This window comes from Mobula hypostoma, chromosome 22 (genome assembly GCF_963921235.1).
Source record: "Mobula hypostoma chromosome 22, sMobHyp1.1, whole genome shotgun sequence".
In the NCBI taxonomy this organism is placed as follows: Eukaryota; Metazoa; Chordata; class Chondrichthyes; order Myliobatiformes; family Myliobatidae; genus Mobula; species Mobula hypostoma.
Genome location: NC_086118.1, coordinates 16168581 through 16186193, shown reverse-complemented (window position 1 = coordinate 16186193; position 17613 = coordinate 16168581). Strand labels below are relative to the sequence as shown.

The 17613-nt window shown below is 37.4% G+C and overlaps 1 protein-coding gene across 9 annotated transcripts in view; it reads left to right on the top strand.

The window, feature by feature from the left end:
- Positions 1 to 17613, top strand: part of map2k4a (mitogen-activated protein kinase kinase 4a) — a 148304-nt gene that overhangs the window by 115453 nt on the left and 15238 nt on the right. For all 9 annotated transcript variants that reach the window (XM_063074251.1, XM_063074248.1, XM_063074247.1 and 6 more), the window contains 2 exons: positions 15617 to 15694; positions 15868 to 16016. In XM_063074251.1, coding sequence (XP_062930321.1) covers positions 15617 to 15694; positions 15868 to 16016 — 227 coding nt within the window. The remainder of the gene's footprint in view (positions 1 to 15616; positions 15695 to 15867; positions 16017 to 17613) is intronic.

Below are 17613 nucleotides of genomic sequence, written 5' to 3'. Positions count from 1 at the left end.
TCTGTTATGGAGATGATTCGTACGGAAATTGCAGTCTCTGTTAAGGACCTGATTCATACGGAAATCTCAATTAATCTCCAGAAAATTGCCGATTCAACCGATAAGATGCAAACATCTATTGCGGAACATCAGTCGGCTATAACTGATCTTCAAAAATCCACGCAACAAAGTGAGCTTAAGATGGGGAAAATCGAAGAAACAATTAATGTAATGAAGAAGAAACTTGACTTTCTGACTTTTAAAAACTCTGACTTAGAATCTAGAATGCAACGGCAGAATTTACGAATGATTGGGGTACGTGAAGCTGTTGAATCTAACAACCCCATGAAGTATTTTTCTCAACTTTTAAAAGATGCATTCCCTACTGTATTTCCTGACCAACCACCGCTACTGGATCGTGTTCACAGAGTCCCATCATACTCGTCTAGGTCAGATAGACCTAGACATGTTATCTTACGTTTTCATTACTTTCAAGACAAGGAGAGACTGTTTCGATTTGCTCGATCTAAAGGTTTCATTGATTTTTCGGATCTTAAGTTCCGATTCGTGGAAGATTTCAGTAAACCAATCTGGGACCAACGGGTTCGCTACAGATCTGTGATGTCGGAATTCTATAAGATAAATTTAAGACCAGCGCTGCTGTACCCTGCACGTCTAAGGATTCGCATGTCAGATGGAGCCCTTCGTTTTTTTGATTCTCCATCGGATGCCCAGAGTTATCTGGATCAATTTTCACCTTCAACATCTTAATTGTTATTTTTTTAACTATCTCCGTTGATCGGAGGCTGTGAATTGGTTGGTTTTAACTTTCTCGTGCCCTATTTGGGCAGAAAAGTTTATTTTTGATTTCTTAATATGGTTGCTAAACTTTCTTTTTAACTGCGTCATTTCTTTCTTTTCCCAGGGGATTCTGGGTGGTTACTTCCTTATTGTCATTTTACGTATTTCCTGTGTGGCCTTAAATTTTGTAGTTTTTTTTTAAATTTTATTTTGTTTTGCTTTTTATAACTAGTTTATGTTAATAATCTTATTTTTTCTTGTTGTTTTGTTTATTCATGGGTTTGGGGTTTATTGTGGTTTTTTTTTAATATATATTTTCTGGCTTTTGTTCTGTTGTGTGTGTATTTTAATTGAGTTACCTTTTTTTTTTACTTTTTTACTGTTTTACAATTAGCTGATCTTTTTCATATTTATACCTTTTTTTTAGGGAGCGTATACTGGAAGTCATGGGGGTAGTTTTAGCGCTTGCTTCTTTCGGGCGGGTCTGCTTTAGATTTTGCCTTGGGGTCTTGGGGTGGGGAGTGGTGGGAGGGGCTTCACGTTTTAGTTTTTTTCTCTTTGGGCTATATACATTATTGAAGTACTGGTTGCGTCCTTTTTCCCGGTATCTTTTGTATGTTCTGTTTCCTCTCCGGGTTCGTGGGTCGAGCCTATCGTCAATCCTCCTCGCTGTGGGTTGACTTTAGGATTTATGGAGTCTATTATTAATTTTGTCTCCTGGAATGCTAACGGTCTTAATCATCCTATTAAAAGGAAAAAAGTTTTTAAAGTGTTCCGGAGACTTAAAGCACAAATTTTATTTTTACAAGAGACCCATGTACGGAGGGGGGACAGACTACGTTTTTTTAAATTCTGGAAGGGCCAACAATTTCATTCGAACTCCAATGCTAAGATTCGAGGCGTCTCTATTTTTATAGATTCCTCAGTTACTTTTATACAACAGGGTATTTTTTCTGATCCGAATGGTAGATTTTTATTGGTTAGTGGTTTACTATTTAATAAAAAAGTAGTTTTTGTTAATGTTTATGCTCCTAATATGGACTGTCCGGAATTTTATAAATCATTATTTAATCAGTTTCCGAATTTGAACGAGTTTTCATTGATCTGGGGCGGAGATCTTAATACCTGTTTGTCTCCAGCATTGGACCGTTCGGCTCCTTTACGGACCTTACCTAATAAATCTGCAACTTTGATTAACTCTTTCCTTTCTGATTCTGGGTCGACGGACATTTGGCGTTTTCTGCATCCTCAGGAAAAAGATTTTTCTTTCTTTTCACATGTTCATCATTCCTATTCAAGAATTGATTTTTTTTTTTATTGATTCTCGTCTTATTCCTTCAGTGATTAAATGTGATTATGATTCTATAACCATTTCGGATCATGCTCCACTTAAGCTTTCTATTAAAATTATGGCCAATATACAAAATAATAGACAATGGCGTTTTAATTCGCTGTTGCTTCAGGACTCGGACTTTGTTAACTTTATGAATGAACAGATTGAGCTTTTTTTTACAATTAACCATACAGAGGATATTTCGGTTAACACTCTTTGGGACACTTTTAAAGCCTATATTCGTGGTCAGATTATCTCGTATTCTGCTGCTTTGAGGCAGAAGCAGGAGGAGATGGTAATTGTGGACAAGATTAAAGAAATTGATAAGAAATATGTTATGGCTCCTTCTGAGGATTTATACAAACAAAGAACTGAACTTCAAATGGAACACAGTTTACTACTCTCGTCCTCGATTGTAAACCAATTAAAGAAAAGAAGTGAATTTTATGTTCACAGTGACAAAATTGGCAAGCTGCTGGCTAATCAATTGAAATCTAATTATGTTAAATCTCAAATCAATCAGATTTATAACCAAAATGATCGATTGATACTGGATCATGTGGGGATTAATCAAACCTTTTGTGATTTTTATTCTTTATATCAATCAGAGTCTCCTCGAGATTCTAAACATATGAATGATTTTTTAGATAATTTAGACTTCCCTCAGATTTCACAGGATATGTCTTCTATATTAGATACTTCTATTACTATGGATGAGATTAAGAATGTTATTCTTTCTATGAATTTGGGGAAAGCTCCTGGCCCGGATGGGTTTACCGTTGAATTTTATAAATGTTTTGCTTCTTTATTGATCCCTTGGCTCTGTAGGGTTTTTGAGGCTTCTCTGAAACTTGGTAAACTTCCTGAATCTTTTAATAGAGCGTCAATTTCTTTAATATTAAAGAAGGATAAAGGCCCTGCTCAATGTGCATCTTATAGACCAATATCTCTATTAAATGTTGATTCTAAAGTTTTTTCTAAGTTATTAGCAAATAGACTAGAAAAAGTACTTCCTTCTATTATTTCGGAAGACCAAACGGGTTTTATTAAAGGTCGTTACTCTTTTTATAATATTCGTACATTGTTAAATATCGTTTATACTCCCTCACAAAATGTTCCTGAGTGTGTTATTTCTTTAGACGCCGAGAAAGCTTTTGATAGAGTAGAATGGCCTTATTTATTTAAGGTGCTTGAAATGTTTAATTTTAGCTTGAAATTTATATCCTGGATTAAACTGTTATATCATTCCCCTGTAGCCTCGGTCCGTACTAACTCTTTAAACTCACCTTTTTTTCCTCTTTTTCGAGGTACTCGACAAGGCTCCTCTTAGTCCCCAATTATTTGATATTGCATTAGAACCTCTTGCAATTGCCATTCGAGAATCTTCAAATATTACTGGGATAACTCGGGGATTAAAGTCCCATAAATTATCACTCTATGCTGATGATTTACTTTTATATATTTCTAATCCTGAGAAATCCATTCCTGCTGTTTTAGAGTTATTAGCTCAATTTGGTTTTTTTTCAGGTTATAAATTAAATCTTAGTAAGAGTGAACTCTTTCCGATTAATAAACATCTTCCCTTATATTATAAATTTCCATTTAAATTGATTGATAACTATTTTTCTTGGGATTAAAATTACTTGTAAATATAAAGATTTATTTAAGATTAACTTTTTACCATTAATAGACCATATTACTCAACTTTCATCTAAATGGTTTCCTTTATATTTAACTTTGATTGGTCTTATTAATGCAGTTAAGATGTTTTTTTGGCCAAAATTTTTATATGTGTTTCAGGCATTACCAATTTTTGTTCCAAAATCTTTCTTTGATAAAGTTGACTCTAAAATTTCTTCATTTATTTGGCAGAATAAAAATCCGAGACTGGGTAAAATACATTTACAGAAAGCTAAGAGAGATGGAGGTTTAGCATTACCTAACTTTAGATTCTATTATTGGGCAATTAATATTCGACATATGAAATTTTGGTTACTTGACCAGGATATACTATCTATTCCTAAATGGGTAGCATTGGAACTACAATCTGTTCAGGGCTATACACTTGGCTCTATTTTAGGTTCCTCTCTCCCTTTTGATTCGAAACGCCTTAAGCAGGCGTCTAACCCGATAGTTAAATATGCTTTGCGTGTTTGGTTTCAATTCAGAAAATTTTTTGATCTTAATCAATTCGGGTTAGCGATTCCTATTTTAGGTAACATATTTTTTCCTCCCTCTTTTACGGATCGCGCTTTTCAAACTTGGAAGACTAAGGGTATTTTATGGTTTTTGGATTTATTTTTAGATGGTTCCCTTATGTCTTTTGAACAATTATCTAATAAATATAATTTATCAAGAATACATTTTTTTTAGATATTTACAAGTTAGAAATTTCCTAAGTACTATACTTTCTTCCTTTCCAATGCTTCCTCCTACATATATTTTAGATTCGATAATTAACCTTAATCCATGTCAGAAAGGTGCATCGGCTATGATTTATAATATTATTATGAAACTTAGGAAAGCTCCATTTGATAAGATTAGGGTAGATTGGGAACAGGAATTGGGGCTTACCATTTCTGTGGATGATTGGGGGCAGATTTTACAATTAGTTAATACTTCCTCTATTTGCGCTAAACATTCCCTAATTCAATTTAAAGTTGTTCATAGAGCACATATGTCCAAAGATAAGTTAGCGCGTTTTTACTTGCATATTAATCCTTTTTGTGATAGATGTTCGGGGCAGATAGCCTCTTTAACTCATATGTTTTGGTCTTGCCCTACTTTGGAAACTTTTTGGAGAGACATTTTTAATATTATTTCTAAGGTATTAAATATAGATATCTCTCCTTACCCTATTACTGCTATCTTTGGACTACCTAAAATTTCTAGTAATCTTTCCCCTTCAGCCCGTAGAATGATTGCATTTCTTACTTTAATGGCGAAAAGATGTATTTTACAACATTGGAAAGAGCTTAATGCTCCAACTACCTTTTTTTGGTTCTCTCAGACGATATTATGTTTGAATCTGGAGAAAATTAGAAGTAACCTTTATGATTCTTCATTTAAATTTGAACAGATTTGGGGATCTTTTATTCGATATTTTCACTTAATGTAATATATACCCTTCTTGTTTTTTTTCACTGTTTTTAATGGAGGTCGGGATTGAGGACGTGATTTTAAGTTTAACTCTGTTTGGTTTCAAGTTAGCCCATTGCTTTGCTTTGCTTTTAGTTAGTTGCACGGTGGGTTTTTTTTTTGGGTTTTTTTTTCTTTTTTTCTATTGATATATATATAAAATTTAGTATACTATTATGTTATCTTGGTTTCTTATGTTTAAATTACATTGTTTGTAGTATTTTTTTTTGGTATTGATACCTTCTGTAATTTTATTATATTTTAACATTGTATTAATGTTTATATGGCTTACCTTTTGGTATACTTATTCAATAAAAAGATTTAAAAAGAAAAAGAAATCTGCTAACTTAGTGGCAGCAGTAAAATGCAATATATGATATAAAAAAGTAAGTCAGTCAATTACAGTATATTAAATAGTTAAAGCAAAAAGTGCAAAAAGAGAAATAATATATCAAAAGAAAGTAGGAAAGTAGCACTGATGGGTTCAATGTCCAATTTAATTCACTCCATATGATAGCACAGAGCAAAGGTTGCATCTCAGCCATAGTACTGGTGACCTGCACTCCAGAACCGGCTACACATCTGGCCAAATTGCAACAATACTGACATTTACCCAACAGTGTGGGAATTTCCTGGTATAGCGAATTCCAGTTAATTGGGCCATTAGTTACACAGGGCAGCAGCTGAGTTGGGTCAGCTCTCAAAGAACAAAAACTTTATTTATTAATTTTTTTTCTCTCTCTCCTTTTTCTCCCTCTGTCCCTCTCACTATACTCCTTGCCCGTCATCTGGGATTCCCCTCCCCCCCTTTCTTTCTCCCTAGGCCTCCTGTCCCATGATCCTCTCATATCCCTTTTGCCAATCAACTGTCCAGCTCTTGGCTCCATCCCTCCCCTCCTGTCTTCTCCTATCATTTCGGATCTCCCCCTCCCCCTCCCACTTTCAAATCTCTTACTATCTCTTCTTTCAGTTAGTCTTGACGAAGGGTCTCGGCCCGAAACATCGACTGTACCTCTTCCTATAGATGCTGCCTGGCCTGCTGCGTTCACCAGCAATGTTTATGTGTATTGCTTGAAATTCCAGCATCTGCAGATTTCCTCGTGTTTGTGAGAAAGTAGCCAGAATTCATTTTGTTTATTTGGGACAGAAGACCTGCCAAACAGTTTCTAACTAGAATTAGTGGAAGGAACTAGTGTTGTTATAAGACATTACATGCTTAGAGCGAACAGTTTTTAAATGGTGACAGTTACATGTGTTCATGTTCAAAAAGCAGTGGTATATCTCACTGATAGCTTTGCTCACTGCAGTTTCAAGCATTCAGGTTTGGAGATGCTAGAAATGGTCAGGAGTGGAATTGAAACGATTTGACTACTTAAAGTTAGGAACTATGAAGAATTTGAAGGTATCAACAATCATCTTGAATGTTACAATGAAAGTGAACATTTAGGGTGCAATCATTAAAGTCATTGCGTGAAGGCAATCTATTTGCACTGGGGTGTCTGTGTTGAATTTGTTTGTTTAGTGGTTGTCCTTTATATGTGACAATGACAGGAAACCTGTACGAGAGAGTTTTTAATGTGGAAAATCCTTAGCACTGAGGTAGTTCCACTCTCTCAACCTCAGAAATCTGGATCCAGTGGTACAAGTAGTTTGCAGTGGATGACCATAACTGCTTCTGTGCCTCGTCATGGCCTTGGCTCTTTGTGGAGCAATGCAGAACTACCTTCTTCGCCGTTGGAGCGCACTATTAGATCTCATCCACCCAGTCCAATGGAGCAGACTTCACATGCTAGGACAGGCATTTCCCTATCTCACTGGTTATGAGGTTCACTGGCTACCCTCAGTTGGTTTAGTCCACCAGTCAAACAGTGTACTGGGGCATGGCTGCTGTTGCATGTAATCAGCTACTTAGAGACACAGGTGAGAACTGAATGACTGATGAGGACTAAAAAGCCCAATGAGCTGCCCCAGATTGGACATAACAAGCCCCTTCACCGACGATGCTCCCTCTCCCTGGACAGTCCGTACTCCTGTTCCTATTTCTTACATTCTTATATTCCCAAATTACTACGAAATGGAGCATTTTCTTACTTGTTCATTGTTTTTCATCCATCATTGGTTCCCTCTATCAAAATACTTCTGTCAAAATATGTAGTCAAGTTGTGACCTAAATTTATCAACATCAAATTTCACTATTTTGAACTAGTTACTTGTTAATTTCAAAATCGATTTAGTATCCAGAACAAAGAATAGATCTACCATCCAAGACCTTGGATCAGGACTCCACTTAACATATCCTTTAAATAACTATGGAAATCTGGAAACGCTGAACCCATTTTTATTTGAGACTTGTTCGACACAACATGGTTCAAATCATGGATTTTACACTAAATAATGTGAAATGATTCAGTTATTCTTAATTATTAACTAGGTCCAATATGCATATATATATATAAGGCAGACTACTTCACCCCAGCTTCCCCCTCCCAAGAATTAAAAGAACATAGGATTTTAATCCAGGTACCATTCATTTTAAGATTGAAAACTAATTGAGGTCACAGTGCTTGTGTTGGTTGTGGAATCCTTGGTTCTCTGTTATTTTTTATGTAACCACACAAGGAAAGATGAGGGAAACTTTTAAAAGATACAGCTCTGCTTTTGAAGGTGCAAGTTTTTAGTTCATTTATTGCATTGAAATTTCCGTAATTTTTCACCACTTAGTTCCTTGACTTTGCTGAAATAGCAGTAAATTTTAACCTCAGGTTTACATATAAATCATTATTATATTTCCTTTGTTTTTCATCATTATGTGAATAGTTAAGAACTATAACCTACAGGCATACAAATTTAAAATTATTCTGTTTATGCACACATAATGGAGATGTAATCAAGCTGAAGAAAGTAAAGCAGGAAAATGAAGCCATAACATGCCATTTTAGTCTATTTTGAAAGAAATAGAATCTGGAGAGAGGTCTGCAGTAGCTTTATTACTGTTTTTCATGCCATGATTTGGTTAGTCTCTTGGAGCCACAGTTAATAATTTTAGCATTGATAAATTGGATTCTTAGCAGGGATTATCTACGTTAACTTTTAAGTATGACTTTGGCTTTAACCATTGAAATAATAGATGAAAGCATGTTTTTTTTAAAAAAAATCTGAACATGTGTGTTTGATTCAGTAAGTAACATTTTGTGCAAGTCCAAGTGATTATTATGTTGAATGGTTTCTCCTTACTTGAACTCATTTAAGGTTTGGGAAATTTGCCAGTCAAGAAATGCTCAAGGCATATTCCATAACTGCCTGCTTCGATGGATAGTGGTTACCATTAAGCACAAGACTGGAGTTTCGGCTTAAAGTGGGAAAGCATTAACAGTCCATCAAGGGCAATGTTAAGATTGTTGTAAGAGCTCTTGGCCAAGATTTTCTTGTGCTCTCACCAGCATGCAATTTTGTTTCTCATGAAGGGAAAGAGTAGGAAATTACAGACTGCCAGCACAAAGTAACTTTATAATCTGCTCACAATAGCTAAAGTGTAACGGGTTAACTATATTTAGCACTGAAATCCTTGCAGAGAACCGTGAAGAACAGGTAATGAGAAATGGTCTTTCTAAAAATTGAAAGATTGACGGTAATGTATTTTCAATTTATTGAAAAGGATTATACTATCATGTTGCATTCCATAATAACTTGTATCTACCTGCTCAATAGCATACCAATAAATGTAATCATATTTTAATTTCAAAATAATATTCAATTTGAAGAGCAAGTTGATTTGCATCCTGCACATGAGACTGCTAAACAAGATAAGAGCGCAGGATATTACAGGAAAGATTCTGGAATTGGCTGATTGGTGGGAGGCAAAGAATGGGACCAAAGAGATCCTTTGTGGAATAGCTGCCAGTGACTAGTGTTGTTCCACAGGGGTCTGTATTGGGACCAATTCTTTGTACACTGTACGTCAACGATTTGGATGACAAAATTGATAACTTTGTGACCAAGTTTGTGGTTGGTACGAAGATAGGTGGAGGGGCAGGTAGTGTTGAGGAATCAGAAAGGCTGCAGAAGCACTTAAACAGATTAGGAGACTGGGCAAAGAGGTGGCAGATGGAATAGTGTTGGGAAGAGTATGGTCATGCACTTTGGTAGAAGGAATAAAAGCATAGACCATGCTCTAAATGAGGAGAAAATTCAAAAATCCAAGTGGCAAAGGGATTTGGGAGTCCTCGTGCAGGATTCCCTAAAGGTTAATTTGCGGGTTGAATTAGTGGTGAGGAAGGCAAATGCAATGTTAGTATTCATTTTGAGAGGAGTAGAATGTAAAAGCAAGGATGTAACGCTGAGGCTGTATAACACACTGGTGAGGCCTCGCAGCATATTGTGAGCAGTTTTGGGCCCTTTATTTAAGAAAGGCTGTGCTGACATTGGAAAGAGTTCAGAAGCTCTCGGCCTATACTTTCTGCAATTTAGCAGAATGGGGGGGGCTCATTGAAACCCATTGTTTGAAAGGTTGAGGCAGAGCAGTGTGAAGATGTTTTTTTTTGGGGGGAGAGAGCGGGGAGAGTCTACGACCAGAGGGCACAGCCTCAAAATAGAGGGTCGTGAGTCTGTGGAATTCGTTGCCACAGGCAACTGTGGAGGCCAGATCACTGGGTACATTTAAGGCAGATGTTGATAGGTTCTTGACCAATCAGGGCGTGAAAGGTGGTGGAGAGAAGGCAGGAGAATGGGGTTGAGAGGGAAATGGATCAGCCATGATGAAATGGTGGAGCAGGCTTGATGTGCCAAATTTGCCAATTCGCTGCACCTATGTCTTATAGTCTTGTATAACAACTTCTAATAAATTTCAAACAATTATTGATATTATCCTTGATTACGGTTTGTTGGGAAGGGACAACGTACAGGGAAGTAGGAAGATATCTTGGGATGAAAAGGTTTGTCAGGGATTGGATTATTGGACCTCAAGATGTTTACGCATAACTGCATTCTATTATGCTTCAGACTTGTTCTACACTTTTGCATCACTGTTTTCCTAAGGAAAGGTTAAGAGTTAAGTCCACTGCACAGTAATAGGATTAGGATAGTCAATAGCATTAGAATGTTTAAATGAAATTGAATAGACGTCAAGACAGTTTTGCCAGATAACCTGGGAAAAATAACTCAATTGTTTACGTTTAAAACTTGAACATTTCATCTACCAAGTTGTTGGTGGATCCCCATCCAAACAATTCCAGTCCTATATTCCTGATTATCACACTGCAAATGCTTTATAGTACAAGATACTGAAATTCTTAGCTTGTATCAAATACTTGGGATTTGTTAAATATGTTTTTCAGCAAATAATGAACTGACTTCATTATATCTGTTGTTCTTGGAGAAATTCTATAAACTACAAACGTTTGTACACACACTGCATTATTCTTTCAAATTCTGAGGAAGTTTCTTCCCTTTCAGCTATGTAGAATAAGAAACACTCCTGAGGACAAATATCTAGGAAATACCACTTGACAAGTGCTACCATTTGGAGAGTGAGCTACAAACGTTTGTAGTTATCCTTCCTCCAATCCTGATGGCCAAATAATTACCAGCCTAGATCATCAAATCAATTCATGCAGTTCTATTTTTGCAATTAATCTTCTGTGTAGAAACCTACCAAATGCTGTAGGGTTTGTAAAAAGAACATGAGTAGATGCTATCATTTCTTTCAAGCTGGTGAACTTCCACTGACTGAACTTCCAAGTTAACCGTTAAGGTGTCCTGCACAAGAACTCCCAAGTCCCTTCACTGCTCAGATTTTGGATTTTCTCCCCCTCTTAGAAAATAGTCTGCACATTTTTTTCTACTACAGGTTTAGAAACATAGAAAACCTACAGCACAATACAGGCCCTTTGGCCCACAAAGCTGTGCCAAACATGTCCTTACCTTAGAACTACCTAGGCTTACCCACAGCACTCTATTTTTCTCAGCTCCATGTATCCATCCAGGAGTCTCTTAAAAGACCCTATTGTTTCTGCCTCCACCGCTGCTGTCGGCAGCCCATTCCATGCACTCACCACTCTCTTGAGTTTTTAAAAAAAAAAAACTTGCCCCTGACATCTCCTCTGTACCTACTCCCAAGCATCATAAAACTATGCCCTCTCATGCTAGCCATTTCAGCCCTGGGAAAAAGTCTCAGACTATCCACACAATCAATGCCTCTCATCATCTTATACACCTCTATCAGGTCACCTCTCATCCTCCATCACTCCAAGGAGAAGAGGCCGAGTTCACTCAACCTATTCTCATAAGGCATACTCCCCAATCCAGGCAATATCCTTGTAAATCTCCTCTGCACCCTTTCTATGGTTTCCACGTCCTTCCTGTAGAGAGGTGACCAGAATTGAGCACAGTACTCCAAGTGGGGTCTGACCAGGGTCCTATATAGCTGCAACATTACTTCTCGGCTCTTAAACTCAATCCTACAGTTGATGAAGGCCAATGCACCGTACGCCTTCTTAATCACAGAATCAACCTACGTAGCAGCTTTGGTTGTCCTATGGACTCGAACCCCAAGATCCCTCTGATCCTCCACACAGCTAAGAGTCTTGCCTTTAATGCTATATTCTGCCATCATATTTGACCTACCAAAATGAACCACCTCACACTTATCTGGGTTGAACTCCATCTGCCACATCTCAGCCCAGTTTTGCATCCTATCAGTGTCCTGCTGTAAACTCTGACAGCCCTCCACAATATCCACAACACTCCCAACCTTTGTGTCGTCAGCAAATTTACTAACCAATCCCTCCACTTCCTCGTCCAGGTCATTTATAAAAATCACAACGAGTAGGGGTCCCAGAACAGATCCCTGAGGCACACCACTGGTCACCAGCCTCCATGCAGAATATAACCCGTCTACAACCACACTTTGCCTTCTGTGGGCAAGCCAGTTCTGGATCCACAAAGCAATGTCCCTTTGGATCCCATGCCTCCTTACTTTCTCAATAAACCTTGCATGGGGTACCTTATCAAAAGCCTTGCTAAAATCCATATACATTACATCTACGGCTCTACCTTCATCAATGTATTTAGTCACATCCTCAAAAAATTCAGTCAGGCACTTTGCAACATTATATTTCATTTGCCACTTTCTTGCCCATTCTCCTAATCTAAGTCCACCTGCAGCCTGTTCCTCAACACTACCTGCCCCTCCACCAATCTTCATTTCATCTGCAAATTTGGCAACAAAGCCATGTATTCCATCATTAAAGTACAGCATAAAAAGAAGTGGTACCAGTACCAATCCCTGCAGAACACCACTAGTCGTTCAGGTTTATTTTTGTCTGTGGATGATGGTGACAAATATCTATCTTCAATTTTAGTTATTTTGTGTCAGTTCACTATTACTTGCAATAGTTATTCCAGATTTGAACATTTTGTTATGATGGCAGTAGTTAACTAATGTGCAGCCCTGTTAACATAAGAGTAGAATTAGACCATTCAGCCCATCAAATCTGCTCTGCCATCCCCTCATTTCTGATTTATTATCCCTCTCAACCCCCATTCTCCTGCCTTCTCCCCATAACCTTTGATGCTTTGATTAATCTGGAACCTATCAATCTCCACCTTAATTAGACCCAATGAACTGGTCTGTTCAACTGTCTGTAGCAATGAATTCCACAGATTCACCACCCCCTGTCTAAAGAAATTTTTCCTAGTCTCTGTTCTCTGTGGATGTCCCTCAATTCTGAGGCTGTGGCCTCCGGTGCTAGACTCCCCCAGTACTGAAAACATTCTCTCCACATCCATTCATATCTAAGCCTTTCAATGAGATCTCCTTTTCCTCTCCTGACCACCCTTCATTCTTCTAGACTTCAGCAAGTACTGACCCAGAGCCATCAAAAGCTCCTCATATGTGAACCCTTTCATTCCTGAGATCATTCCTGTGAACCTCCTCTGGACCCTCTCCAATGCCAGTACATCTTTTCTTAGATAAGGGGATCAGAATTGCTCATAATACTCCCAAGTGCAGACTAACCAATGTCCTATAAAGCCTCAGTATTACTTCCTTGCCTTGTATTCTAGTCCTCTCAAAATGAATGCTAACATTGTATTTACCATTGACTCATAGATGGCACCAAAATTGGTGAACAGTGAATAAGGTTACCTAATGTTACCACATGCTATCGACCAGCAGGGAAAATGGTCAAAGGGAAGTAGCAACTCTGACATTTTGGGAAGTGAAACAAGGGCAGGGTGTGCACAGTACAGGGCCTCGCAGTGCTGTTGAACAGAGACACCTTGGAGTATAAGCATATAGTTCACAAAAGTGGCAGCACAGTAGATAGCTGGTAAGGAAGACACAGGGCATGCTTGCTTTCCCATGTGAGGCACTGAATATAAAGTCTGAGTCATCATATCACATTTGTGCAAAACATTAGTTATGTTGCACTTGGAATATTTGCAGTTTTAGTTGTCACCCTATAGGGAAGAATGTAATTAAGCCAGAAAAAGTGCAATAAAGATTCACAAGGATGCTGCCTGAATTGAAGGGCTTGAGTTATAGAGATATTGGATAGATTGGGTTTATTTTCCCAGAGTTAAGCAAGAGGTGACAAGTTAGAAATGTGTAGATTTGGGAGGTATGGACAAGGTAGCTAGCCAATGGCTGTTTGTTAAGGTAGGTGTCGGAAATTAGGGAGCATGGGTTTAAGATGAGCGGAAGGATTTTAAAGGGATCTGAGGGGTAACCACATACACAATAAGTTGGCATCTGGAATGTGCTGTCATGGGTAGTAAAGGAGGCAGGAATGATGCATGGAGGGTATGAAATAGTATCAATAAACATGACAACATAGGTGCAGTGGGTCAAAGTGCCTGTCACTGTGCTGTAAAACACTGACTCCAAAATTAAAAATCTCAGAGAAATCTAGTTTTTATGAAAAGGTTAATATTTGCAGAACAGAGAGTGGAGTTTTGTTTTCTGTTTTTGCTTGCATAAAACTGGAGCATGTTAAAATATGATCTATAAAATATTTGCAACACACATGAAGTGCTGGAGGAACTCAGCAGGCCAGCATTTTGTGTGTTACTTAGATTTCCAGCATCTGCAGATATTCTGTTGTTTATGAAATGTTTCACAGTTTTACTGATTTATCAGGAGCACTAGTTGTGCAATCAAGGTGCTTGGTAAATAATGTAACTACAGTATGTTACAATTGAAACCTCGCCAGTAATTATATTTGGGTGAGGGGGAATAAAATCCAAAATATTATTTCTGCTTGAAATGGCAAGAACCTTCTTAATTCCACTCTTTTTGGCAATCTAAATTAAATAATTAATTTGGAGACATGAAGCTGTGGATGCTGGAATCTGCAGTAAACAAATAAGCTGCTGCAGGAATTCAGATGAAAGGTCTCACCCAGAAACACAAACTGTCCATTTCTCTCCACACAAGCTGCCTGACCTGCTGAGTTCCTCGAGCAGTGTTTTGTTTTTCTTAAATAACCCAAAGTTTTGAGAGTGGCTTTGCATGCGTAGGTTCCATTTAATTTTTGTACTAGTTAAGTAGTAGGTTGATTTATTGGTCTACCTCTTCCAAATATAAATCTGTTTTAAAATGTTAGAACTTAAACTGAAGTTTGTAAGGCTCCTGAAAAAATAAAATTTTCATAGATGTGGAATAGCATAAATAGAAGCAAATTAATAGACAGATGAGGACTGAAAATATTAAACAGACTCTAAGTATCATTTTACAAATGTTACTGTTGTCTCGAGGGAATTTTTATATTTAAAACTAGTGTATCCTTTGATTTGTTATTTTGTCAGTCAGAAAATGTATTGAATATGCTTGAGGTTTATATACTTGAGAATAGTGCACAATTGTAATACTTTACTGCAAGAATATGTAGTAGCTAAGTTGATCTAGGTGACATCTGAAGTTCAGTAACGTATCGCCTGTAAATTTTTCCTTAAAATATGATCAGTGGAAACGCTGCTTGTTAAACTGAGCCTTGAAAAATGTATTTCATTTATTAGATTCTCAGAACATCTTGACTTAAGTGTATTGAGTCAATAAATTTTGGATTCAAGTGTTCCTGGACCATTTGTAAGCTTGACCAGTTCTTTAGGAAAATTGCTGGATAGAATCAAAACCAAGGGAAACGGGTATTTCAGTGTTCAGAATATACTTTGTGTATCCATTTCAGTGTGTTTTTTGAAAGGTCAGTGGCAAAAAAACAGGATAACAATGTGGTTTAAGAAAAAAATACCATTTGTATTTTTCAGAAATTGTATGTTAATTTTGTTTGAGATTCCTAGCTTGACTATGAGTGCTTGCTGCAGTTGGTTTAAGTATGTATCTCTTGTGTTTCTTCCCACCCCTGAAAGCCTGAAAGAATAGATCCAAGTGCTTCAAGACAAGGCTATGATGTGCGGTCAGACGTTTGGAGTTTGGGAATCACATTAGTAAGTACTGTTATAATGTATTGTAATTAATGTGCTGCAAGTTAAATAAAATAAACATCAGCATGCAAAATTTAGATTTTTCTGATCATCGTTAAAAGATTTGAATACAAGTGATTATCTTAATCAAGAATTACTTGTTTTATAAAGTTTACCCTTTTTATTCTATTTTCTAGTATGAGTTAGCCACTGGACGATTCCCATATCCAAAATGGAACAGTGTATTTGATCAGCTAACCCAGGTAGTAAAAGGTGATCCTCCGCAACTCAGCAATTCTGAGGAGAGGGAGTTTTCTCCCAGCTTCATCAACTTTGTTAATTTGTGGTAAGAATTTTTCAAATCTTTACAGTTAAAATATCTTGTTGGCACATTTCACTTTTCTTCCTCTCCTGTTTTTGTTACAGTAGCAGTTAACGATTTTCAACTTGCCTCCAAGGTCACACTGTAGTATTGGTGCAGGTGCTTTATTTCTCATACAGTGGTGCTAGAAAGTTTGTGAACCCTGTAGAATTTACTCTATTTCTGCACAAATGTGACCTAAAATGTGATCAGATCTTCATGTAAATCCCACGTCTAGATAAAGACAACCCAATTCAATATATATCACAAAAACATCATACTTCATTTATTTTTGAGAAAAATGACCCAATGTTGCATTCATTTGTTGGGAAAGGTATGTGAACCTCTGGGGTAATATCTTCTACAAAAGCTATTTGGAGTCAAGTGTTCCAATCAATGAGAAGAGATTGAGGTATGGGTTGTAGAGGTGCCCTGCCCTATTAAAAAGATGTACCAAATCAAGTGACTGACAGAGTCTGCTCTTAAAGATCTGTTTATGTGCACCATGTCTCGACAAAGCAACTTTCAGAGGACCTTAGAAGAAGAATTGTAGAGATGCATGAAACTGGAAAAGGCTACAAAAGCATTTCTAAAGACATCATCAGTCCACAGTAAGAGAAATTGTCTACAAATAGAGGTTGCTACTCTCCCTGCAAAGATCACACCAAGAGCACAATGTGCAATGCTGAAGGAGGTGAAAAAGAACCCAAGGGTAACAGCAGAAGACCTGCTGAAATCTCTAGAACTTGCTACAGTGTCTGTTCATGTGACCACTATAAGAAAAACACTGAACAAGAATGGTGTTCCTGTAAGGACACCAAAGAAGAAAACAATGCTTTGTTGCATGTCTCAAGTTTGCAAAAGACCACCTGCATGTTCTACAATGCTTCTGGGACAATGTTCTGTGGACAGATGAGACAAAAGTTGAACCTCTTGGCAGAAATGCACATTGCTATGTTTGGAGGATAAAGGGGCACTGCACACCAACACCAAAACCTCATCCCAACTGTGAAACATGGTGGAAGGAGCATCTTGGTTTGGGGCTGCTTTGCTACGACAGGGCCGGGACAGCTTGCATCGTTGAGGGAACAAAGAATTCAAAATTGTATCAGACATTTTACAGGAGAATGCCAGGGTAGTAGTCCGTCACCTGAAGCTTAATAGAAGTTGGATAATGCAACAAGGCAATGATTCAAAAGACTAGAGTAAATCAACAACAGAATGGTTTAAAAAGAATAAAATTTGTGTTTTGGAATGGCTGAGTCACAGTTGTGACCTTAATACTAAAGAAGTGTTGTGGAAAGACCTGAAGCAATCAGTTCCTGCAGTGAAACACACCAACATCCCAGAGCTGAAACAGTTTTATAAGGACGAATGCCTGAAATTCCTCCATGCTAATGTGCAGGGCTGATGAACAGTTACCGGAAACCTGTGGTTGGAGTTATTGCTGTACAAGTGGGTCACACCAGTTACTGAAAGCAAAGGTTCACATGCTTTTCCCAACAAATACGTGTAATATTGGATCATTTTTCTCAATAAATAAATGAACAAGAATAATGTTTTTGTTATTTATTTGATCAAG